At 35.9% G+C, this 27,542-nt stretch overlaps 1 protein-coding gene across 4 annotated transcripts in view; it reads right to left on the minus strand.

Annotated features, from left to right (window-relative positions):
- Positions 1 to 27,542, minus strand: part of LOC101892253 (protein alan shepard) — a 708,170-nt gene that overhangs the window by 348,382 nt on the left and 332,246 nt on the right. The window contains exon 3 of one of the 4 annotated variants that reach the window (XM_059127478.1): positions 12,211 to 12,576. In XM_059127478.1, the coding sequence (XP_058983461.1) occupies positions 12,211 to 12,576 (366 nt within the window). Of the gene's footprint in view, positions 1 to 12,210; positions 12,577 to 27,542 lie in introns of those variants that run through there. The other 3 variants (XM_059127477.1, XM_059127476.1, XM_059127475.1) reach the window with 3 other exon arrangements.

Here is a 27,542-nt window from a genome sequence, read left to right on the forward strand (position 1 = left end):
TTCTATCTATGGAACACTTGTTAAACGTGTTATTTTAATATAAAACATGTTAAAGACGTTATCTGTACAGAAGATCAGTTAAAGGTAATCCCTAAAAAGAAGAGCTGCTAAATATCTATTTTCTATAGAAGACCTGCGCATAAACTTCTTCCTTTAAAATACCTTTTAAAGTTTCTTTTACTGTAAAGCCTTTCTATAGAAGAAATTTAAAGGGTCATCTTTCAGTAAAATATTCTCTTACTCGAGAGGATTTGTTAAAGGTCTTCTTTCTACAGAAGACCTATTTCAGGTCTCTTTTCAATAGAAGGCTTGTTAAAGTTTTTCTTTCTATGGAAGACTTGCAGAAAGGTTTTCTTGCTATTGAAGACCTGCAGAAAGGTCTTCTTCCTATAGAAGACCTGCTAAGGGCATTCTTCCTAGAGAAGATCTTTTAAAGGTTTTCCATCAGTAGAAGACCCGTTAAATGTTATCTTACTGTGGAAGATTTGCTGAAGGTCTTATTTCTATAGAAGACCCATTTAATGTCTTCTCCATATAAAACAATTTTGAAAATCCTCCTTTCTAAACGGTCAAAAGCCTTCTTCATATAAAAGCCCTATAAAGGTTTATCTTCCCAGATAACCGGCTAATGGTCTTCTTCCTAGCGAAGACTTCTTTCTATACTAGACCTGTTTCAGGTATATTTTCTATAGAGGACTTGTTAAAGGTCTTCGTTATATAGTACTGCCAAAATTCGTCTTCCATTGAAGACCTGTTAAAGTTCTTTTTTCTATAGAAGATCTTTCAAAGGCCTTCTTTTTATAGAAGATTATTTAAGGTCTCTTCTTTATGAAAGTCTTCTTATAAAAGAGCTGTTAAAATCCTTCCAGCGATAGAAGGTCTGTTAAGGGTATCTCCACTTTTTGAAGACCATCTAAAGCTCTTCTTCCTAAAAAACACTTCTAGAAAAGAACTGTTAAAAGTCTCCTGTTTCTAAAAGACCAGTCTTCTGTTCACTAGATGAGCTATATAAGATCTTTTGTTAGTGAGAAACTTATATTGCATTTCGTTTTATACATTTACATCAATAGAAGACTTCTTAAAGTTGCTATGTATTATAGCTGAACGATTAAAATAGTTATACCTTTAGAAGACCTATTGATTGAATTTATTTTGCCCATTGACGATTTTTTAAAGGTTTTGTATTCAAAGAACACCTTTTGCTCCTAGAACATCTCCTACAGATCGTTTGCCTTTAAAATATAAGTACGAAGTCTTTCCTGTTGAGAAGATCTCTAAGAGGTCTTCTGAATATAATCCTTGTGAAATTCTTACTCTCTACGGAAAAACTCTTTAGATGTTAGGGCCGTAAAAATAAACTAAAAAGACCAATTCCGCATTTTTCTCCATTTTTTGATTCTTTTCGTATTAAGATTCCAGGGAATCAATACACGCGAGTAACCAAGAGAGTCGTTTCAGTTATTTTTCCAAAATATGGTTGAAAGCTCCCTTTACATGTATTCTTCGAATAGTAATCCTTTATTAGGTATTTTTCGGAAGGTCTATTTTAGACAGGTAGACAGAATATATTTTAGATGTCTCTATATTTAAAAGATCTCTTACGGGTATTCCGTATGTTAAGGACTTTAAATAGATCCCATATAGATGAGAACTTTTAAATGATATTCCATTGAGAGAAGATCTGCAAATAGGTTGTCTGTCTACTTTTAAAGGGTTTCTATGAACAGTATTCTTTTGACGGGTCTTTTACAAAGGAAGTACCTCGAAAAGTTATTTATCCGACAGACGACCTTGTGTGGGATTTTATGGGAAAAAAGCCTCGCAGAGATATTGTATGGATAGAATTCTCCTGATAGACAGAAAACTTAGTAGATGAACTCAATAGAAAGATTTTTTGATGGATCTTGAATTTTTCTTTTGATACTCCTTCCGGATAGTGGAAAGTGTTATATAGATACACATGTGTGTATGTTTACCAATCCCGTATCAAGATTTGTGAATATATATGCATAATTACAAGCACACACACACCCCTCTTGACATTAGTAATCTAGCTCTCTCATTCTATTCATGATAAACGTAAATGTCAAAGTGACATTTGTGGTGCGTGTGGCCATCGTTCAGATGAGTGAATACTTCCGATTTGAACAAATTGATTGTGAATAGCAATGTGAGAGTTAAGGACATTACCATGGTTTTGTCGTTTCAGTCAGTCGTCGCATAGTGTCTCAGTGGCTGAAGCTTAAAAGACAAAAGATGGAACAACAATCGACATTGGCCAGAAATGACAGGATTCTTAATGGCAGGGAATGGGGGGAGAATGGAGAAACAAACAAACACAAGAAGGAATGAGTAAACGAATGAATGGCTGGTTGAATGGATGTGTGGAAAGACTAAGTACTTGTTTCCGTCTTAACGAGCGATGCCATCTTTTGAAAGGCAATGAGGTGCAAATACTGGGTAATGTATGACATCCGCTATTGGGCATTGGGTATAATTTTCATTGTTTTCTTAGGTCGTTGTGTTTGCCGAGGTGAATCATTTCGTTATCTGTTGTCTTTTCTTTTCTGGTTATGTTTGTTTGTTGTTGGCCTGGTGGGGGCTGGTAACTAAATTTATATTCCATGGTTATGTGCGAGTACGTACACACACACACACATACGCACATTTCCAATTAGATAATAGGATTTGTGTATTAGTTTCGCTTGAGTGGCCAACTCCAGTTGCCAGGTGTGCGGTGGTTTTGGTGGTAGCCATTACAAGGATGAAAAGTCAAATCGAAATGGCTGGATAACATTTATTTGTTGATTGAGTACGGCATTGATTTTTCTTAATGGCTTCGTCGATATAGTGATGAGGTAAATATGTAAATGTGTTTATATCTCCTTCCATTCATTGGCTTCCATACTTTCAATTTAGGTATATCTGCCAATATCTAAGACATTTGAATGGAAATATTCAATGTAAATCTTTGCCAAAGTTATTGGCACATGAAATTAATGAATATTAATGGCCCGCCATGTTCATTTCATCGAAATACCCACTGGAATTACAGCTTAGGAGTTGTGTCCATTAATCTTATTTCAGCAAGAAGTCGTAAAGGCCTTTAAGGCCTAAATGATTTTTTTTCGACATTGACAACATTAATTGTTGACAGAAAATGGAAAAAATCATTTACAAGGTATTGAAAGATCTATGTAGTGTAAAAAAGATGTAAGTTCGGCCCGGCCGAACTTTGAATACCCTCCACAATTTGGAACGAATTTGGCAATTCTGTAAGAATCTTAAAAATACTGATTATATTAGGGTATTTACGACGAGGACGTGCATAGGCTTTTGTCATAAGCCATTGCAATATTCAAATGCGAAACTTGAAAAAATCGGTCAATAATGTAGCTAAAATCATCAAAATACCGAACATCAGGAGGCACCGTTATATGGGGGCTATACGAAGAAGGACAGACGGACGGACATTATACACACAGCCTTATGGCTATCACCTCCCCCACAAAAGGTCGACATTTTCAATGAATGTTATCTACATCATAGAAAGAGAAAGGATAATTCGATTTTTTGCAAACTTTGCAAATCCCAATATTTTTGTCAGTGCTAGGCCAGGAGCAAAAATGTGTCAAAATTGTAAACAACCAAGAAGATCATAAAACGCGAAAGGAGTAACCAATTTTTTTTCCAAACTCGGGCTATTTCAACATTTTTATCAACGTGTGAAGATAGGATATATCGGTCTACTCCTTCTGGTACCTCCCCCACAACGGATCACCACTTTGAATAATATAACTCTCATAAAACGAGAAAAAAAGCTTCCGATTCTTTTAAAATTTCGCATATCTCAATATTTCAATCAACACAAGATCTCATGTGAAGATAGGATTCTCTTTAAACTAAGTACGAATGATTCACTAACCCCGAGATCTGTTTTGAATATGAGATTTTTTGACCCACTGCTTCTGATAACTCCCCCACAAGGGGTAAATATTTTTAAACCCTTAGTCATATGGCTACAGAGGGTATATATCATTAAAAACGGCCTAAACGTGCCTAATCGAAGAAGCGGTTTTAGACCTCAGGTCTCTTTGGACAAAATCCGTTTCAGGTCATTTGAAGTCGATCTAGAGGACTGTTTCTGGTACCTCCCCTACAACGGATCAAAATTTTCAATAATTAAATCTCTTATAAAATACGAAATAAGCTTTTGATTCTTTCTGAGCTTGGCACATTCTTATACATCAGAAGGGGTACCACCCCTTCTGGTACCACCCCCACACATGGACACAATTGTAGATATTTATATATTTCTTGCGAAACAAGTCAGTAATTCATTTCAAACTTGGTATATCTAAATATCTTTCTCAAAAGGGATCTGAAATAAATAGGGTATTTATGAACCGACTCCTTGTGGCGCCTTCTCTACAAATCTTGAACAATTGGATTATCATTTATTCGCATGAAATTAGAAATTATCTATATTAGATGAAATGGAATATTTCGGTCCCTTTATCGTGTTTCAAAATCTTCCTAAAATTATTTATATCTCATAAAATATGAAGAAATTAGTCGATATAGTCCACATCAGGTACGTTACAATATTTATGTCAGACTTAGGTCAGATACGAATAGGAAAACATTTATCCACTTCTTCGGAACTTCCCCTCAGGGTCTACAGTTTGATAATCATGACGCAAGGATGGAGGTTTACATCTGTCGGCAAAACCGACTGATACTATTTAACTTGTTTATATTTATAATTATAAACCTAAATATTAAATTTGAGGATTTCAACTTATTCCTTCACTCAATAGCAAATTTAGTACTTTTCGAAAAATTATGGTACACATTCCCAAGGCTACCTCCATACCTCCAATTCCTGATACCAACGGAAAGTTTCACATCAAATTTGACGATTCCCTATTTCTTCACCCAATACCAAATATCGTGCCATTTAGTATTTTTCGTTCAATTATAGTACCCATTTCTGAAATCACCTCCATAAGTCTGGGCTACACATTGACAGCAACCTTAATAATAAGATTTAGATTTCAAGTACTATCTGTTCCCCCTTTACCGAATTGTACCAAATATATAGTACTATTGACTAATTTTCGTGCATTAGTAGTACACATTTCTAAAATCACGTCTTTATTACAAACTTACCACCCCAAGAGACCTCAATACAAAATTTCAGCTTCATTCGATCAACCTAAACCAAACTGTTTTAAATGTAGTACCATTTAGTAGGAGTCGCATACTTAGTACATATTTCCAAAACCACCTTTATATATCAAACTACTTCTCCAAAAACTACTTCTCATGCTAAATTTCTAGCTCTGTTCGTTCACATAATACCAAATTTTATCTTTTTAGAAGTTTAGTACCATTTTTGAATCTAAAAGTTAAAACTTCTAAACAAACCTTTGGCACATATATCCTGTACTCTCTTAATGACACTCATTTAAAATGTCAGAATTCTAGCTGCTTCCGTTTGTCCAATATATAATAGTATTCAGTTATATATAGAAATAACTAGTATTTTTCGTACGAATTTCCAAAAACCCACACTAATAAGCACCATGACTGGCCCTCGTGCAAAATTTCAAGATTCTCGTCTCGGACAATAAACGGACATAGGCTGAGGGCAATCGGCAAAATCGTAATTAGTAACTTTTGTACTAATAGTAAATTATTTAGTAGCCTTCATAATATTTAACAATGAATTTCTCAACATCCATGAAATTCACTCAATGAAGTGCAGTTATATTTAAGGGTACTTATTGATACCATAAACGTAAATTTGACCTAAGAGCGCCTTCTAGGAAGTTTTGTTAAAAATAGACTGAAGAACATAAAAACTACGACTTCTAGCTCTTCTCTACCATTCAATACCTTAATTTACTTTTCGGTGCCGTATCATAACCCCCACGGACATAATCCCCATTACAATTATGGGGATTATGGCCGATTTGTTTCGGTCATAACAGCCATAATGGAAGAAAAAATCGGTCTTAATCCACAGAGAGTAGCGGACATAGTCTCCATAATGATGGGTATGTCCCAAAAGAATGTGCACATAAACGTGTGAGTGAAAAAATAGAGATTTTATCTTCTGGGTATGTCCGGCACCTGCTATTTGGAACCAAAGTTTGCTAAATTTTAAACTTTTTTGAGGTTTTTTTTTTCTCTGGGTATGTACGGCACCGGCTAACGCGAACCGAGTTTTCTAAATTTTAAACTTTTTGTAAGTAGGCGGTCTTCGACCCAAGTCCACTACATTTAATAAATTATAAACTTTATATAAGTATCTGGCCTTTGGCCGGGCCTTGAGGTTTTCTCCTCAGAGTATGGTTTAAGATTTTCCACAGCAAATGGTCATACTCCCCACTTTATTAGGAGGTTATGCCCGAAAAAAAGTCATAATCCAAATAATTGGAATGGGCATTATATCCGCGGGGGTTTATTTCCAGTGCCATCTTTTCGTTCCCTTTTGAATCAATTTCGGAAAACAGAGCAATTTTTTATTATTGACAATTCTAATCAAAATTAACATGACTTATGTTCGCATACATTTTTTAAATAAATCCCGTACTCTTTAGTACGATTGGCAAATCCAAATTCGAAAATTATTTAAAATGGAATAATTAAAGTTCTTATATTTAAAATATCTAGATACTTGCCTTCCCACAAAAACGGCTTGTCTAAAAACCGTCTTAGAAAACCAAACAATATATTATCCAACATTTTAGCTGGGCCTACCTCCAAAGAAAAACTGTATTTTTTGGGTTGCAGCGAAAACATAAACAAATGTTGCCTGTTCAACAATTCGTTGCGTAGCAAAATAAAGTTTTTTAATAAATATTTCCGTTCAGTTTTTGCTCTCTTTTCCATTTCTTCCCCCCTTGCCAGCCAACTGTTCTCATAAATTTTGCGGCATATTTTTACATGGCATATTGAGGGCTCCGAAATACTAAAGAAAAATATATTAAAGTGGTGTAGAAAAATGAGAAAAATAGGTAAAAAGAACACAACAACTTTAAATCTTTTCTACCGGGTGTTCAACACTTGTGGGTGTAAAATTCGGGCAGCTGCGAGGATGTTACAGTGAGTGTTAAAAAAAAAAAACAAAAAAAACAGCAGACTTTAAACATTTTAAAATATTTCTGTTTGTCAACAACACTCCACAGACCTTCAGAAGGTTTGTTATTCCAGGGAGTATGAGAGTAAATAATGTATACATAGATATTAGTTATAAAATAAATTCATTTGTATATTCCTAAAACATGTTTTTTCCAGGCTTTTTTGTCATTTATTTTGTCATTTGTTAGACCGTTTTCTACATTTGTTAATGATAATAAAATGTCATGTATTACAACGAAACGACTGATATAACCTTGTAAGCATGTAAGGGTACAGCCTTTGCTGCTGATATGATTTTTGTTGGGTATAGGTTATTCCACAGCTGTGTGTTTAAAAAACTTTCGACAAGCAGTAATTATGGTGTTACATTTGTGTGGAGGATTAAAATGGCGATTCACAACCCATCAATAAGTGTGAGATGAAAAAAGCTGCAACCAACTTCAGACTTACTGTCATTTCTAAGCCACTCGTCCGACATCTGTTAAAATTATTCCAGTGACAGCTCATTATATTGTTTACAAGCTTACCGAAAGCATTTTGGTGAGAATTTTCCAGAAAAATTGTTATACGTGATGGAATTCAATCTTGATAGTGTGATTTCTTTATATTTGGCTGGAGAACCACAAGTAGCTATCCTTAGAGCACTCCAACATTTAAATGTGAATAAATCTTTTGTGTCTCGTACCATCGCTCGTTACCGTGATACTGGTAGCGTAGCCCGACGTCAAGGAAGTGGACGGAGACGGAAGAAAACAGCAACATCAGCAGAAATGGTTCGAAAAATAAAGAAGCGACTTGATCGAAACCCGCGTCGCAGTGGCCGAAAAATGGCTCGAGAGCTGAACATGTCGCAATATTCCATTCGGCAAATATGGAAAAATAAGCTCGGGGTAAAGCCATTGAACTTCCAAAGCGCGCAAGAACTTACACCGTAACATAAAGAAAGTAGACTCAAAAGAGCTAAAGATTTGCTATGCTTGACCGAAAGTGGTGAACTGCCGAATTTGTTGTTCTCCGCTCCGATGAGAAAACATTCGTTGTCTAGCAGTTTGTAAATAAACAAAATGATCGTGTTTACTTGCCAAAGAGGTCTGGTGAAAATGAGCACCTTCTGTTGGCCACCAGAACTCAAGCGCCGGCCATGGTGTTGGTGTGGCCGCCATAACCGGCGACGGTCACTCTCCGCTTGTATTAATCGACCGTGGCATCAGAATAAATGCCGAATATTAACGCGAAAATATTCTGAAGGGTGTATTAAAGCCTTGGGCATGCAAACATTTTGGCCGCAGAATTTGGACATTCCAAGAGGACTCAGCGCCATCGTACTCAGCACGCGCCACCCAAGAGTGGTTGCAAAATGAGGTTCCTCGCTTCATTTCCAGCGCTCAATGGCCACCAAAATCTCCGGATACCAATCCGTTGGACTAGTGTGTCCGGAGTATTTTGAAAAGCAAGGTAGGTACTAAAAATACCAAAGTTTAGCAAGCGCTTCGCCGGGAATGGGCCAAAATACCACAGAGCAACATTCGGGCAGCGTGTGACGGTTTCATTGGCCGTTTGAATTCGTGCCAGTAAGATATGAATTCGTGAATAATTCGTACCCAAGGTGACCTATTCGAACAAAACTAAACTTATTCTAAAATTTGATGTTATTTCCGATATTTTTTGCTTTCATTCAATAAAATTAATAAAAGTTTAAAAATTCTTAAATCTCACTCTCTATATACAGGGTTGCCCATATTCGACGGACCTTTGGGCCTTTTGGGCCCATTCCAATAGACGAGGCTTGTCCGCAGGCAACATTCGTTGCGTCAATTGAACTTTGTACGGGAACAAATGCAAATCAATGCGAATAATCCGTTGTAAAGTGGACCGAGCCACGCCCAACTGCTGAGAACGGCGTTTTTGGGATGTTCTTGGGGACCTCTAAACACTGGCTCGTACGGCAGCGATATTCTCGGCCGATCGCCTTGGTCGACTTTTATATGGCCTCTTCGGATTAGAAAGAGCCTTACCAGTCGAAAAATTTTCGTATAAACGCTTAATGGTGTTCTTAGAAGGCGCACTTCATTTTTTTAATGTTTTAAAAGCACGTTGAGTTTTCACAATTGACTTCTTCTGTTGAATGTAAATTTCAACTATTTCAGAGCACTCTCGTGGCGTGTATTGGTTCATTTTAAAAATCTGCTTGGACTGACGCTTCAAACGCGGTATGTCATTAAGCGATGTGACATCTCTGTCAAAAGTTATGGCGTTGCCAGATGGGTCCGTCGAATATGGGCAACCCGTACATATCCCTGTTATTCAGTCCTTTATAGAGTGTCCCATATACACATTTCCCTCCCCACACACACAATCTTTTTTCGTATGCTGATATCGTCTTGTTGCTTCTATATACAATTTATGAGACATTCTTGTTTTTTTTTTTGTTTCTGCCTTCATTCTATGACTTTGTATTGCAAATGCTATTACCCTCTGTTACATTTGAGCTTTAAATGATACATATCGAGATAAAGTATCTCATATAAAAGCTTTACGCCAATGGAACATCATATCAAATGAAAACAAATACCCAACCCGGAGACGAAGTAGAGGCATAACATTCCCCAGTTCATGTGAGCTTGGCAAAAACACAGCAACACATTCAAAGTCATTTTAATACGCAGTAAAACGTTTAAATGGGCCTTAATGTTATTTATCTTAACGAATAAATCCTACGAATTGACACTTGCCGTCTATGGATGTATGTATGTGTAGGCACACATGTCGATGTAGTAGTCGTAGTGTATGTATGCACAACACAAATGGCACACATAAAACCATTAACGGAAACAAAAGCATCCGGAAAATACATTCAAATGTACATGAATATACTCGGCGAAGTGTTAGAATGTGGAAACACACCAGGGCTAAGAAAGTGTGAAATAAAAATTGATGATTTCGAGAGAGGCTCAATTTAAATAAGAAATTGAAAATAAACAAAATCACAAATGCAGCAGCCGGCACACAGTGGGAAATGTAATGCCTTTATAGTGGGATGATGATGATGACGATGATGGTGATAATCTATTCTCGGGGATGATGATGCTAATGGCGTTATTGTCGTTGTTTATGTATGAGTAAGATTTTCCCTTTGTAATATTGTGTTCTGCTCTTTAGGTTCCGGAAAAGGGAGTTTGTTAGTTGATTCCGAGCCGATAGTTTGTTAGTAAGTTATCCTTATGAAATCAAAAAGGATTACAGCTAACTTCTAAAGGAGTAATTTTAAGGCATACTGTACCAATGATTTATTTACGTTTTATTCTTTTTACTCCACAGTTGTAAATTAAGAACTGACGTAACATACCTACTAACTGATAAATCCAGGACTTCCGATAATATGATACAACAAGATACAAAGTATCGGTCAATTTGAAAAAAACAATAACTTAAAAACCCAAAATCAATAATTATTTTTAAAAATCTATGAATTTGATGTCAGAATATTTTGATCAAACTATGATATTCGATTTTTAAATCTACGGGAGTGGTTATAAGACCATAAGCTAGTTATTAATTTATCCGTGCCTTGGACTTCAGGATGGGTAAACCTTCATATCACAATATTCATCTCGCGTACTTTCTGCATATATAGGGTGGGATAATTTTTAGATAAAATTATTACATTTTTTTTTTAAATTTTTTTGAATGAGAGCTAAAACTGTCGGAAACAGCATCAAATTTTAGAATAAGTTTAGATTAGTTCGAATTGGTCACCTTTGGCACGAATTATGGCCTTCAAACGGACAATGAAACCATTACACGCTGCCCGAATGTTGCTCTGAGGTATTTTGGCCCATTCCAGGCGAAGCGCTTGCTTGAGGTGATCGAAACTTTGGTATTTTTTAGTTCCAACCTTGCCTTCCAAAATACTCCAGACACAATAGTCCAACGGATTGGTATACGGTTATTTTGTGCCCTGTAAATGAAGCGAGGAACCTCATTCTGTAACCATTCATGAGTGGCGATGGTGCTGAGTCCCGTTGGAAAGTCCAAGGTCTGCGGCAAAAATGTTTGGTGCACAAGGCTTTAATACACCCTCAAGAATATTTTCCCGATAATATTCGGCATTTATTCTGATGCCACGGTCGATTAATACGAGCAGAGAGCGACCATCGGCTGTTATGGCGAACCACACCATCGCCATGACCGACGCTTGGGTTCTTGCGGCCAACCGAATGTGCACATTTTCAGCTGACCTCTTTGGAAACTGCTGCTGGATAACGAATGTTTCCTCATCGGAGAAAACCAAATTCGGCGGTTCACCACTTTCGGTCAAGCGAAGAAACTCATTAGCTCTTTTGAGTCTATTTTCTTTCTGTTGCGATGTAAGAACATCCACTTTTTGGAATTTCAATGGCTTTACCCCTAGCTCATTTTTCAATATTTGCCGAATGAAATGTCGCGATATGTTCAGCTCACGAGCCATTTTTCGGCACTGCGACGACGGTTTTGATCAAGTCACTTCTTTACTTTTCGAACGATTTTTGCTGATGTAGCTGTTTTCTTCCGTCCATTTTCTTGACGTCGGGCTACTCTATCAGTATCACGGTAATGAGCGATGGTACGAGACACAGAAGATTTACTCACATTTAAATGCTGGAATGCTCTAACGATAGCCACATGTGGTTCTCCAGCCAAATATAAACAAATCACACTATCAAGCTTGAATTTCATTACGAATAACATTTTCTGGAAAATTCTCACCAAAAGGTGTGGTACACTTGTAAACAATATAATGAGCTGCCACTGGAATAATTTCAGCAGATGTCGGACGAGTGGCTTAGAAATGACAGCAGTCTGAAGTTGGTTGCAGTTTTTTCATCTCACCCTGTATTTATAAAATTTTGGCTGTGTGTTGAGAATACTTCCGAAAAAGGTATATTTCTAAAAAAGTTGCCAAGTTAGTGGCGCCAACTAATTACAATGTACAATGGAACTTCGATAATAAATTGATGAAAATAGCATATAACATATATTTCAAATCATTTTAAATACAAATTTAAAATTTAGTGTACTCACCGTTGTTGTTGCTGGTGTAGTTGTTGTATGCGGCGTATAGGCGGCATATGTTGGCTGTGGCAATGGTGCTGTATAGCGATAGGCAGCCTGTTGAGCAACGGCGGCAGCAGCCGCTGCTGCAGCTGCGGCCGGTGTATAGCCTTGGGGTGTCCAAGTAGCACCGCGATATTGAGCCCCAGCTAAACCACCTGCCGCAGCGGCGGCAGCAGCAGCAGCTGTTGCTGGACTAGTCATGGCTGGCGGACGATGAACCCCTTTTATGGTGACCGTAGGAGCTGGGGGCGGAGCTCCCGGATATACGTTACGCGGTGGTGGAGGCGGTACAGCGGCGGCAACTGGGGTGGCGGCCGGTGTAGAAGAACTTCCCTGGAAAGAAAAAAAAAAACAACTATTTGTTTTAAAAATAAATAACAAATTTTATATTTTGAAAATTTTAAGATAACAAAATTCCTTATGGCCTTGCTGGCCATTTTGCCCATGCTAATATTTATGTTATAATTTTTGACCTACTGTTATTGACTATCAATGGTCTTTTGTGAATATTTCTCGGTGTTTTTCTTTTTGCGCTCGCTCGGTATTTTGGCAACTATCCCACCCTGTTATCAGTTGCCATGTAATTTGGAAAAAAATTCTCAATACCACTGGTGACTGAAATTGAATACAATCGCCCACTTATCGAATATGGTTACAGCAACCACAAGTATACTTTGTATGTACGATATGTTTATGTGTGCTTGTGTGTGTGTGAATGCATCTAAACATTTTTGTTCATACAATTTCCTGTTGCAACATTTGCCATTTATATGTTGCATCCTGTGGAGAAATGAGCTGATGCATTTGGCCGTATAAAAGGGTGCACAAAATCGTTTTGGAAATTTTAAAGCGGGAACATAAAACATATAGGAAAATAAATGGTGTATTCCCGTAAAACCATGGCAATTCATTTACTTATGTGTACTCAGAAAATATACACACATACCCTGCATACTCAACAAAATTTATGAAAATGTTCCTAACCGTTCAAAGGCTTGAACAGAAAAGAGCGCTTCTGACTGTGTGGCGTATTGATCTCCGTAGTGGCCCAATATCAACCATTTCGTATCTGACCTAAGTCTGATGGGATGGGCAAAACTAAAAGAAAATTGATAATTTATGGATAGGTACAATACATCAGATCTCTGATTGAGAGAAATATTTACAAAACCATGTTTTGAGGTACTAGAAAGATTCACATCAGATCTTAGGTTAGCACAAATATTGGTATGATGGAAATTTGAAGAGAATCGAATACTTATTTTATATTCAAACTTATACTTATTTTATTCAAAAAGTGGCGTGTGGCGTATGGATCTCCGAAGTATATCTCTGGCGATATATCCACATTACTTGTTATAATGCCCCTCATTTGCAAAGATTTAAAAATTCTTACGACCAAAACGAAATAACAGTCTTAGACCGTATGTCCTTTTGGACCAAATTAGTTTCCGGACATTTGGAGTCGATCTAGGGGTATCCGTCCGTCCGTCCGTCTGTCTGGTGCGCTCGATAACTGTCGAAGGGAGTATTCGATTTGATTTAAACTTAGTGTATCGTAATATTATTTTCAAACAAAGATCGAGTTTGGAGGTGGGCAATATCGATCCACTCCTTCTGGCACCTGCTCCTCAAAAGGTCAAAAATTTCATAGAAAATAAGTTTGCGTATAAAACAAGGAGGGATCATCAACTTTTGTCAAAACTTTGCAAATCCCAATATTTGTATCAGTGGTGCGAAAATGGACAATATTAGCCCACTCCATCATGTAACTCCCCCACAAGGGACAAAATGCTGAATAATTATAACTCGTATATAGGGCGACAACTTCGTCAGCGAAAAGTCCATCTTTAAATTTTTTGGGATTTTAGTAGAACATTTTCAACATTTTCATGTGTAAATGCTAGAAACCAACAGTGACGTCTATATCAAATTTTAGAATTTTAGTTCTATTCCTTAATCTATTCCGGGCATTTGCTGGGGGGTATACGAGTATCTGTCGGGAAAACCGTCTAATACTTTATAACTTGGTTTTGCCATTTTATACCCTCAGTTATATAGCTATAGAGGGTAAATATCATTTGAAACGGCCAAAACGTGCCTCATCGAAATAACGTTTTAGACCCTAGGCCTCTTTGAACCAAATCCATTTCAGGACATTTGGTGTCGCTCTAGCGATGTCCGTCCGTCCGTTCGTCTGTCCGGCTGGTGCGCACGATAACAAACTTGGTACATCGTAAAATTAATATCAAACTTTGATGGAGTTCGGAGATGGGCAATATCGACCACTCCTTCTGGTAGCTTCCCCACAAAAGATCAACATTTTAAAAAAACATTTAACTGCACAGAAAGAGAAAGGATAATTCGATCTTGCTTCAACTTTGCAAATCCTAATATTTTCATCAGTGCTAGGTTGTGTGATGGACAATATCGGTCAACTCCATCAGAATTTTGAAAAAAAAATTAACTTTAAGAAAAAATTGATTTAAAGGTCCGATTGTCTTCAAATTACACACATCACAATATTTTTTTGACCAAAGGTCTGGTGTAAAGATAGGATATATGGGCCCACTCCTCCTGGTATCTGCCCCACAAAGGATCAACATTTTGAATGAAGCTGATAAAACGCGAAATGAACATTCGATTCCATTCAGACTTGGCATATCTCAATATTTCTATCAACACAAGATCTGTTATAAAGATGGTAGAGATCGGATCATTCCTTCTGGTACCTTCCCTACAAAGGGTCAAAATTTTGAATAACCAAAACGATTATAAAATCCGAAATAAGCATCCGGTTCTCTTCATATTTCATACATCCCATTATTTCTACTAACACAAGATCTGCCGTTAAGATGGGATGTATCGGTCCACTCCTTCTGGTATCTCCCACACGAAGAGTCAACATTTTCAATATCCATGAAGCTCATACAACGCGATTCTATTTCAGACTTGTACATCTCAACACAAGATCTGTTATAAAGATGCTAGAGACAAAGTATTCAAGATTTTGAACAATAAAAAGCTCAATGAAAGCAAAATTACAGCCTTACGAAAAATTTTGCTATGACAAGATCTGTTGTGAATATGATATATATTTGCGAACCCCTTCAATACTTTTAACTTTCGCAACTGGCGAAACAAGTCAGCGATTCCTTTGGAACCTACTGCATAGCAGGGTCAACAATTTGAATAATCATAACAGGAGTCAAAATGTGTTTAAATAATCCGACATTGACCGAGAATATACATCTGTCGACAACACCGGCTGATACTTTTTAACAAGTTTTGGTCTTTTTTAATACCCCGTTTATAAATGGTAGTGACTACTCCAGCATGTCTTTTTCATTCTTGTTACCAATTGTTGTTATATTTAGCGGTTGGTCGGACGTCTGGCATGGCTCTGGCTATGACAACCTGCTGTATCATAAAGCTGTTGCACAATCTGCCATATGGATACAAATACATATGCCTGCACCTCTATGTGTGTATAGGTGTGTGTGTGCGCGTGTGTTTGTATTAGAGCACCGGCACACATCATCATTTTGGCAACAACAAATGCAACTCTGTGCAACCACATCCGTTTTGAAAAGATATACATTTTTGTGGGGCTTACGACTATCATTTGCCGGTGAGTTCGGCCCGCAAATGATGACAATAAAAAATGGTCATAACAACAGCAACAACAACATCGATAGCAGCCGTGGCAATTGTAGCCACATCAACGGTCAAACTATATTCGCTGTTCATTTAGTTTCACAACCATAACAACAAATGGTTGTAGAACAACAATAACAGCAGTAGCAGCAGCAACAACAACAACAACGAGAACAGAAATAAAATTGAGAAAATATCAGTTATTGTCGACTTTATTTCCTGTCGCTGGTTGTTCAGGGTATTGAATTTATTGAATGTGTATCTCGGTGTGTGTGTGTGTGTTTCGTGTTTTTCTGCCCTTCGGAATTTCGTTCCATCTCCCAGCAATCAGCTGTAAAAACATACTGTCTAAATAGAGTATCATTGCCAATGTAAACAATTTTTTGGGTAATTTTGTCACGGCATAAAATTCACTTGTCCTCGTTAGGTGAATGCTTTTGCTCTAGTTTTTGTTTTTTGTTAGATAGTTATTGTTTATGTATGAGTGTGTGTGTGTAGTTGTGGGGGGTTTGCGGCTACAGGGATGCCATGGTTTTTTTCGAATTGCTGAAACTGAAACAATATTGTTTCCTGTTTTTTGAGGTTTAATATTTCTATAGATAGGAAATTAAAAAAATAAAGAAAAAAAAAAAAACTTCAAATAATAAAATGATATTTTATTGAAATCTTTTTATTAACAATAAATAGAAAAATTGTATAATATACTGAACCTTATAGCAATGTGTTATTAAATTACAGGGCTGGTAGTTGGTAGTTAGATTATGAACAAGTAAAATTAGGAGAACTTGAGAAGAACTTAAATTGCATAAAAATGTGTCTAAGAGTTTTTAAAACACCCAAAATAGGAATGGGTCAATAGTGTCTACTTTGGATCTTACCAAAGTCCAAAATAAATATAGCAATGTGCCAGATTTGGACTATATCGACTACTTCCTTCACTTTGTATGAGATATGCGATCATTTATGGAAAATTTCCTAAATGGTAAATTTTTAGAGAATTTTGTTTGAAAAGCTTATATTTTGTCGTATGAGCCAATACGACTACAAAATGATTTCGAGATCCATTTTTGGCTGCGTCGATGTCAGAGTCAATATGGTCCAAACTTTACAGATCTTATTTGAGGCCCCCGAATGTCAAATCAGACGAGACACAAGTCGTAGCTGTATCAGAACTGATGTTCACCAAATTTCGTTAACTTATGTCTAGGCTGAATTCGGTTCAGATATTAGACATTTGGTTTACAAAAAACGTGAAATCGGGCGAATATTTGGACCGATTATTACCGCTTTAAAAAATTTGAAACGAACGAATGATCAAAGAAGATTCTTTAAGACAATAGCCTAATCTTTCTGGTATATTTTGTACAAAGGGTCAACAATTTTATAGGTATATCCACAGGTGAGATAAAAAAACTGCAACAGAGTCAAACGCCATAATTTTTACATTCTTTTTTAAATTTTATTGAATGAAACCAAAAAATGTCGGAAATAGCATCAATTTTAGAATAAGTTTAGATTTGTTCGCATTGCTAACCTTTGGCAAGAATTATGGCCTTCAAACGGCCAATGAAACCGTCACACGCTGCCCGAATGTTGCACTGCGGTATTTTGGTCCATTCCCGGCGAAGTGCTTGCTTGAGGTGATCAACACTTTGGTATAACTTAGTGCCAAACTTGCTTTCCAAAATACTCCAGACAACGGATTGGTATCCGGAGATTTTGGTGGCAATTGTGCGGTGGAAACTAACCGAGGAATCTCATTTTTTAGCCATTTTTGGATTGCGTGTGATGGCGAAGGTGCTGAGTCCTCTTGGATTGTCCAAGGTCTGCGGCCAAAATGTTTTCGTGCCCAAGGCTTTAATAGACCCCACAGAATATTTTCGCGATAATATTCGCATATATTCCGATACCACGATTAATACGAGCGGAGGGGCCCACACCATCACCATGGCCGGTGCTTGATTTCTGGTGGCCAACCGTACGTGCACATTTTCAGCTGATCTCTTTGGCAAGTAAACACGATAATTTTGTTTATTTAAAAAGTGCTGGACACCGAATGTTGTCTCATCGGAGAAAACCAAATTCGACAGTTCACCACTTTCGGCCAAGCGAAGCAACTCTTTAGCTCTTTTGAGTCAATTTTCTTTCTGTTGCGGTGTAAGTTCTTGCACTTTTTGGAATTTCAATGGCTTTACCCCGAGCTCATTGTTCAATATTTGTCGAATAGAATCTAAACTTTGGGAGAACCAAAAAAGTTGGAGTCCTGAAATTAAAAAAAATATATATTTTTGGACTGTATGATGTAGGTAGTTGTGAACATTTGTACTTAAGTGTACTAAATGGTACCAAATTTGGTACAATTTGGATTTGGGTGAATTAATAGAGCTGGTACTCTGAAAATGGAAATAAGTTTACTGTCGGAATGTGGATTGGGGTATGTAGATAGTTTCGGAAATTCGTACTTATGTGTACTAAATTTGGCAAACTTGGGATTTGTTTGAACCGATGGAGCTGAAATCCCTAGATTTGATAATAAGGTCACTGTTGACGTCTGTGATTAATATATGGAGATGGTTTTGGAAACACGTCCTATATTTGTACAAAAAGTACTAAATGGTACTAAATTTGGTATTGGGAGAAGGAATAGGACTGCAATCCTCAAATTTGATATTGAAGTCAGTGTTGGTATCTGGATCCTACAATTGTACGAAAAGTGCAAAATATTCCTATTTTGGTAGTGGGTGAAGGGATCGAACAGAAAACCTGAAATTTGATATGGTGTCAGCGTTTGAGAGAAGGAGCTGGTCTTGGATATGCGTACCATATTTGTACTAAATGGTATTAAATTTGGGGAAGTAAAGATCTGAAATCCTTAAATTTGATATTAAGGTCACTGTTTGTATCAGACGTTGAGATATCGAATTTGTTTTTTTTTTAATGCGTATTGTGAAATGCTTCTCAATTTGGAATTGGGTGAAGGGATAGGGCTGGAATCCTAAATTTGATGTGGATGGCACTGTGGGTGTCTGTAGCGGAGAAGGATTGGTTTTTTTTGTGCGTGCTAATTGCGTAATTGTACTAAATGGTAGTAAATGCTCATATATTTGGTACTGGGTAAAGGTATAGAGCTGAAATCGTTTTATGGATATCACTGGTTGTGTCTGTAGCTGCCGGAGTTGGTCGCAAATGTTTTTGAAGAAATTTTCCGGTATTATGATATAAATTTCATTGCCCCACCTACAAGGAAAATTCTCAAGTAGGTGTGAGTAATCAATTATAACATTTTTGGCTCTTGTTACCAATCTGTGCCATTAACATAAATATACTTTAGATCAGTTGAAATTCTATTGGGTGCATTATCCATTCCAAATCCAACAAAAATCCAGTTATTATCTATATTTGGTAACCCTTTCTCTCTCTCCACCTTTGTCTAACCACCAAAAATTATATCGTCCAATTTTAATGTTGGCTTTTTGTGCTGGCACAATTGTATTGGTTTGCCGGGCCGGCGGACAATGAACATTGTTTTATTTTCAACAACTGCAGATGGAATCGTTATCAGCATCAATGCCATCAATGTGCATAGAGAGCCAAAAATTCAATTCCAAAAAACCGATACACACACACAAACATAGCTACATGCATTTGTAGCCCAAAACATAGCCTAGGCTATGTATCGATCACGTGTTTATGTTTGGCTGGTTGGCTGTCTGTCTGTGTGTATGCTAGAATTCAAACTCTAATAGAAAAATGAAAATTGAAAATAAAAAACTAACAAACAACAGAGGCAATCGATTGGACTGGCAATAAAAGAATTTAACAATTTGTAAACGCTGAAATTAAAAAAAAATTTTAAAGAGAGAATATTTTTTGAGTAATTTTAAAATATAGACAATATTTACAATAATATTTTCCTTGTGAAATTACAACTTAAATGTATTTATTTGAAAATTTAAAGTACTTATCTAATATCCCTTTAAACCAAAAATAAAACAAATGCAATTGCAGCAATTCATTTTTATTTATATTCCCACCTATTGCTGGCCATTTGGAGTATTTTCGTTTAAGTACCATTTTGTTGGTTTTTGGCGATAATAATGGTCCGTTGTACTGTGGCATCCAATTTACAAGAATTATAAAATGTCCATGTTCTGCAGCATTGAACATCATTGCCAGCCACCAAAAATTCAATTGTTGTCCATATATTATTATTATGGGTTTGAATGTTATTTATGTTCAAAATGTTGCAGTCCGAAGTACCCATTATGAGAGATACTCTTGGATACGTATAGAGTAACAATTCAGTTCTCGAACAACATGTAATTATAACCAGCCTCCTGTGCAAATATAAGTATAATCACATATTATGATTTTTTCATTGGTTTAGGATTATACTCATTGTGTGTTTCAATTAAGAGAAAATCGCATATGCTGTTGAAATGTATTGACATTAAATTGTATGGACAAAACCAAACAAGATTGAATAAATCCCCCCAGAAATCCCAAAACCCAACAATGTGTGAGGGAGAAATATATAAGTTTAATAAGCGAAATGTTGGAAACTATAAAATTTTCCGTTGGCATAAAAAGGGGCTGTACAAAATACTTTGTATATACCTTTGAGTGCGGTTGAGGCGCTAGGAAAATTTAGCAATAAACAATAAATATTCTAAAATTACATATTTCCCAGCCGCCATAAAACACCACAGTGAACAATTCGGTGATCTTGTGCGCTAACGCATACGATAATGTGAGAGATAATAAAGGTTATGACCCACACGCACATATATCGATGCGCTCAGTAGATGCTCAAGACCACTTGAATGAGATGTCAAGCAGCCCTGCAATGTTCTCCATTCTATATTAGAATAGATAAGAACAATTGTGTGGCTGGGACTAGGTTAAGTTAGATCAGTTTCAGTAGTACTTAAGAAAAATATTTTCATAATAAAATTAGAATTGAATCTACACCCAAGGAAAGCGGTTGTATTCTTTTCTCATCATCGAATAAAAAATAGAGTTGACAATCGAAGAGGGAGATTGGACTCTATTCTACTTTACAGGGGCTGAAAATACAATCCAAGGTCTTGAAAATTATTATATTATCAATGGACCGCAGCTAAGTCAGCGAAAAGTCCATTTTAACATTTTAGATTCGTTTAAACAGTTCGTGTTAGACCTCAAAATGCACAATTTCTTCAGTCTGACAAAAATCTATACATCGTACAAAATGTTCATACTTTCAAGGTTTTATATATTATTCAATTTTTTCCTCTTTCGGAAAGAAAAATAAAAAAAAATGTTTACCATTTATACCAAAAAGTCTTCAAAATCTTTCATTTTCACCTATCTAAAATAATCTATATCTCTTCATCCTAGACACCATCAGTGATCTTAATTTAGTACTTTTCGAATAATTACTGTACACATTTTCAAAACCATCTCTATACCTCAACATCAGATACCAACAGCGACCTTAAAATATAAGTTTACGATTTCTGCTCTTTAATCCGCTCCTTCTTTTAACCACAGACACTAATAGTGACATTTGTATCAAAATTGAGAATTCCAGCCCTATCCTTCCAGCCAATACCAACTTTAGTCCTTTTTGTACAATTATAGCACATATTTCCAAAACCACATTTATATTCCAGATACCTACAGAGACCTAAATATTAAATTTGAAGATTTCAGCCCTATCCCCCACCCAGCACCAAATTTAGTGTAATATTGCACGTTTCGTTTAACTATAGTACACATTTTCAAAACAATCACTATATCTCAACATTAGATGATAATAGCGGCCTTAATATCAAATTTCAGCTTTAATTCAGCCTGCAGCCTTAATTTCCTCCATTAACAAATTTATGTACCATTTACTACAATAATGGTACACGTCACCGAAAACACCTCTATATCTCATTTCCAAATATCTTAACATCAAATTTCTGGATTTTTGCTCTATTCCTTTACCAAATACCAAATTTCGTACCATTTAGTATTTTTCGTACAATTACAGTACATCAACAGTGACATCTGTAACAAATTTCAGAATTTCAGCTCCTTAATTTCTCCCATTACCAAATTTAGTACCATTTAGTACAATAATATCACAAATTTTCCAAGCCACCTTCATATCTCATATTATACCTCAATATAAAATTTCAGAACTTTAGGTCTACTCTTTTACCAAATACCAAAGTTCGTACCATTTAGCACTTTTCGTAAAATTATAGTACACATTTCAAAGACCACCTCCATATATCGATTCCAGTTACAAACAAAGACCTCAATATGAAATTTGAACATTCCAGCATTCCCTATCTCTGCACCCGATATCAAATTTAGTACAATTTTGTACAAATGTAGGACGCATTTCCAAACTACCCCCAAATCTCAAACACAGACGCCATCAGTAAACTAAATATCAAATTTCAGAATTTTGTCTCCATTCCTTCATCCAATACCTAATATTGTACCATTTAGTACGTTTCTATATTTTCAGGTTTCACACGAACAGCGAACCTAATGCCAAATTTCAGATTTCAAGCACTATATGTTCATCCAATACCAAATGGTACCAATTTTGGTACATTTACGACACCATCTGTATTCATTCATCAATATTAAATTGTACCAAATTTATTAACGTTTAGTACGCATAAGTACAAATTTCCATAACTTTTTATATACCCTAATTCTACAGTGCAATAGTAATCTTACTTCCAAACTTCAGGATTTCAACTCTACCGGTTCTCCCCAATCTTAAATTGTACCAAATTTAGTACCATAAAATTCAAAATTCAAGGATTCAAATTGCATGTTTCCAGCTCCATCCGTTCCTCCAAATTCAGGAATTTCCATCCGTTGTACCAAATTTGGTACCATTTAGTACACACTACCAAAACTACCTACATTCCTACAAGGCAATAGTAATCGTATTTCCAAATTTCTGCGATCACCATTTGGAACCATTCGGTATTTTTAGAGCACATTAGTACAAATTTCGGAAACTATGTCCATATCCCAACCCTACACTCCGCTAGTAATATTCATTTCAAATTTCAAGATTCCAGCTGCAGTCTACCTGTGACCCTTATTTTAAATTTAAGATTTTTAACTCTACCGGTTTGTCAAATTCAAAAGGTGCCATATTTAGTATGTTTTAGTACTTTTCGTTCAGTTCTAGTACGAATTTCTAAAATTTCAGGATTTAAGTTTCGGCCGTTTCGTCTGGGTGTTGATGAATCATTGAGTCAGATAATAACTTTACTCTGTTATTAATACACTTTTATACCCTACACCACGTAGTGCTAAGCGTATTATGTCTTTGTGCATTTGTTTGTAACATGGAGAAGGAAGCGAGACCCATAGTTACTCTTGAGGGTATTCATGGAATAACTTTCTGAGTCGATTTATGCATGTCTGTCCGTCAGTCCGTCCATCTGTCCATGTATTCTTGTGAACATTTATTATACGATTGAGATGAAATATTGCAAACAATATTTGTTTGGCCTAAGGACGAATCTTATTGAAATTGGGCATAATCGGATCAGATTTAGATATAGCTCCCATATATCTTCAACCGATTTCGTGTTAATTGTGCACCAAATGGCCAATATAAGTCCAAATTTCCTGAACTTTGGCACATCCGACCAAATACAATCTAGAAGCAAGTACATTGAATTTGGAGAAAGTCGGTTCAGATATAGCTGTAGCTCCCATAGATAGGTCTTATCCGATTTGGTGTTTAAGTCCCCCACATTCGTAAAATGCACCCCACAAGAATGATGTTTGGTATCTGATATCAGATACAGCCCAGAAATACCTCTGAAAAATTGTATCAAGATCGGTTCAGATTTGGATATAGCTCCCATATATATCTTCAACCGATTTCAAGTTAATTGTGCAGCAAATGGGTAATATCAGTCCAAATGACTTGCATTTTGTCACGACCTACCGAATTCAGTTTAGAAGTAAGTACTTCAAATTTGGTAATATATATTTTGCATCCGATTTGCATTCGACAACAATGATATTTGGTACCCGATATATTATAGAGCTCGGAATACTTCTGCTAAATGTTATCAAGATCGGTTCAGATTTGAATATAGGTCCCATACATATCTTGAACCGATTTCGGGTTAATTTTGCACCAAATGGCCAATATCTGCAAAAAGTGCTGAATTTTGGTACATCCGACCAAATTTAGTCTAGAAGCAAATGCATCAAATTTGGAGAAAATTGGTTCAGATTTGGATATAGCTCCAATATCTTATTTTTCTCCTTAGTCCCATTTCAGATTTATTGTGCAAATAAGGACTCATATCAGCGCAAATGGAGTGAATTTCGGGACTCCGATATATATTTTTTTTAATATAATGCTTCTCGAGTTGATTTAATGCAGTATATAGCAATGTTATTTGGTATTAAAGATTAAAATGTCTCCATCAAACTTAATGAAAATCGATTCAGAATTTGATATGCTTCCAATATATTTGTTCCGTCCGAAAATAAATTATAACTGCTCTAAAGCCAAATTTTGATAGGTGGTATTATCTACTTGAAATAAATTCTTTTGTTACAGGAGCTCTACTAAATAAGCATAGTTGTGTAGGGTATCATATAGTCGGCCTCGGCCGACTCTTGACTTTTCCTTTCTACTAGCAATACATTCATCACATCACATCTCTCATAGCGAGAGTTGATTGACATGAAGTCCATTTCCCATGAAGTCCATTTCCCAGTTCCATTTCCAAATAATTACTTAGAGTTGGTTTCTTTGGAATTAATTTTATTTTACAACACACAAAATAAATCATCAAAAATATATGCAATTGTTTGTTTAAATTGAAAGCATCTTACTCAGAACAAGAATTTGTGATTCCTATAAATTTTGATTAAAATGGATTGTTATTTGCCATTTTCATAATTCAAATGGAAATCATTAACATTATTCACATTAGCTTACATATGATAACAACAAATATCTCAAACTAGTAATAATGTTAGTTGTAAAAATTCCCAATATGTATATTTATATATTTTTAAATGAAATTTCTTCTTGAAAATAATTTTCTAGAATAAGAGATTTCTCTATTGAATTTCTCCTATATACTCGAATACATATTCTCATAAATATGTATTCTGAATATAAACATTAAAGTTAATTGAAATTGTTCATAAAATTCGATCGCATAAATGAAATATGCAGGAATATTTCGAATATATTTGCCATTATTGATTTGCTAAGCTTTTGCTGAGTCTTCCAGTCTTTCTACATACACATTTATATGGCATATGTACATTATAACCTCTAACTTTCTTCACAATTTACTAATTGTCCGGCTATCAAATCCCAATTCTTGGAATTGCCAAAAGAACATTTCGCATATGTCCCAGTGGCATCAGAATGCAAAAAAAAAAAAAAGGAAAACACATTCACAGACTTGCATGAAACATATGCTGTTGTTTGGCCTGAATGACAGCTTAAATGTTTGTCTCCGAAAAGAACAATACATTCACAAAACAGAAAAAAAACAACAACAGTTGCACACACTCTCTCTCTCTCTCACACACATACACTTGAATAAACAACAGAGGTCATCAATAAAGCACAGCTGACGCAAATATGGCCATCTAAACGATTCACTTTGTAATCTGTATAAGTCTGTATGTATGCGGAGTTCTTTTTTGGGACAAAATACTGTATTTTTTTTTAATTATATGAGACAATTCATATAAAATCGACAAATTTATGCGTGTATATGTCACTACGCCGACACGTCTTGAATCACTCTAACCTCTAATTAATTGTAATAATCGTGCCCTCTGTAGGACGGATGTGACACTCCAAAATTAAAGCAAAATTAAATTTTGTCTAAACGTAACATTTTGTTTGGGTCACTAAAAGAATGACAAACAAAAGAGCCGTTGGGATAAAAACGGTAAGCACTACCCCTAAGACGATCATATTATTAGTACGTGCAATAGAAGAATGATGTTGACTGTGTTGGTGTATTTTATAGCGGACATATAAACATTAATATGATCACAAGGAAATGAGAATCAAACTATCCTTATCGTTTCGAACTCAGAACTTTTAAGGTAGTAAAAAAAAAAAAAACAAATTAAAAAGTATCACTCGGTTTTGCCGACAGATGTATACCCTCAGCCAATGTTCGATTGTTTAAAAATATTTTGACTTTGACTTCTGCTATGATTATTCAAATTGTTGACCCTCTATGGGGTAGGGTCCGAAGGAATGGGACAATATTATCTATTTCGTATTGGACCTAAATAAATTTGATATAAATATTGCGACTTGCCAGATTTGGACTATATGGAATACTTTCTTCACTTTAAGTTTAAATGTGCGTAAGGTACCAGGTATTGTCGACCGAAAAACTCCACGTTCATACGTCATCTAAAACAGATAAAAATATTGTCATGGGGAAAATTACAGGAAAATCGACCATTTATTTCTAACTTGATGCGAAATCATAAAATCCATATTAATCTCAGGTTTCTGATTGAGAGAAATATTTAGATATATGGAGTTGTAAGGAATCGCTGACATGTTTCGCAAGTTTTGACAGACAAAAGTATTGAAAATTGTGACCCTTGGTGGGTGAGGTCTCAGAAGGGGTCCGCATCTACATCATCATCTTTACAACAGATATTTCGTCGACAAAAAATTTTGTATGTGGGAAATTTTGACGAGAGCTGGATGCTTTTTCGCTTTCTTTGAGCGTTTTGTTTTTCAAAATCTTGTACCTTGTGTGGGGGAGGTACCGGAAGGAATGGTTCGATCTCTACCATCTTAATAACAGATATTGCGTTGATGGAAATATTGAGATGTGGCAAGTCCACATATGTCATATAAATGTGTACGGGATCGTATGTTACTTTCATGGATATTCAAATTTTTGCCCCTTTGGTAAATTTGGTACAGTTCGAATTTGGAGGAACGGATGAAGCAGGAATCATGAATCATGAAATTTGTCAGAGTGCAGAACTGGGATAGGAACTTATGTGCCCGAAAAGTACTAAATGGTACAAAATTTGGGACAATTTCGAATTGGGTGATCCGATAGAGTAGGAATACTTAAATTTGGAAATAAGATTACTATTGCATTGTACGACTGAGGTATGTTTGTAGTTTGTTTTTTGGGTGAACACATAGAGCGGGTACCTGAAATTTGGAGTTAGGATTACTGTTAGAGTGTTGGATTGGGATATGATGGAAGTTTAGGAAATTATTGTACTACATGGTACTAAATGTGGTACAATTTAAATTTGGGCGAGCCGATAGATGTAGAATCCTGGTATTTGGAGTCGGTACTGTGAGATCTGAAATTGTATATTAGGGTGATGATATTGCTGTCTAGGATTGAGATATACAACGTTTTTGCAAAAGAATACAACAATTATAAGAAAAGTACTAAATGTTACTAAATTTGGTAAGGGGCGAAGGTATGGATCTGAAATTTGATATTGAGGTCATTGTTAGTTTATGGGGTTCGCATATGGAGACGCTGAAACAGTAAAAAAATATTGGATGTGGGTCCCTCGTGGGATGGTTTTACCAATATCCTCCTCGGGAAATTTCAAAATGAAAGATTTTGTAGAGTTTTTTTGGG

The sequence above is a fragment of the Musca domestica genome, unplaced genomic scaffold (assembly GCF_030504385.1).
Source record: "Musca domestica strain aabys unplaced genomic scaffold, Musca_domestica.polishedcontigs.V.1.1 45, whole genome shotgun sequence".
NCBI classification, from domain to species: Eukaryota; Metazoa; Arthropoda; class Insecta; order Diptera; family Muscidae; genus Musca; species Musca domestica.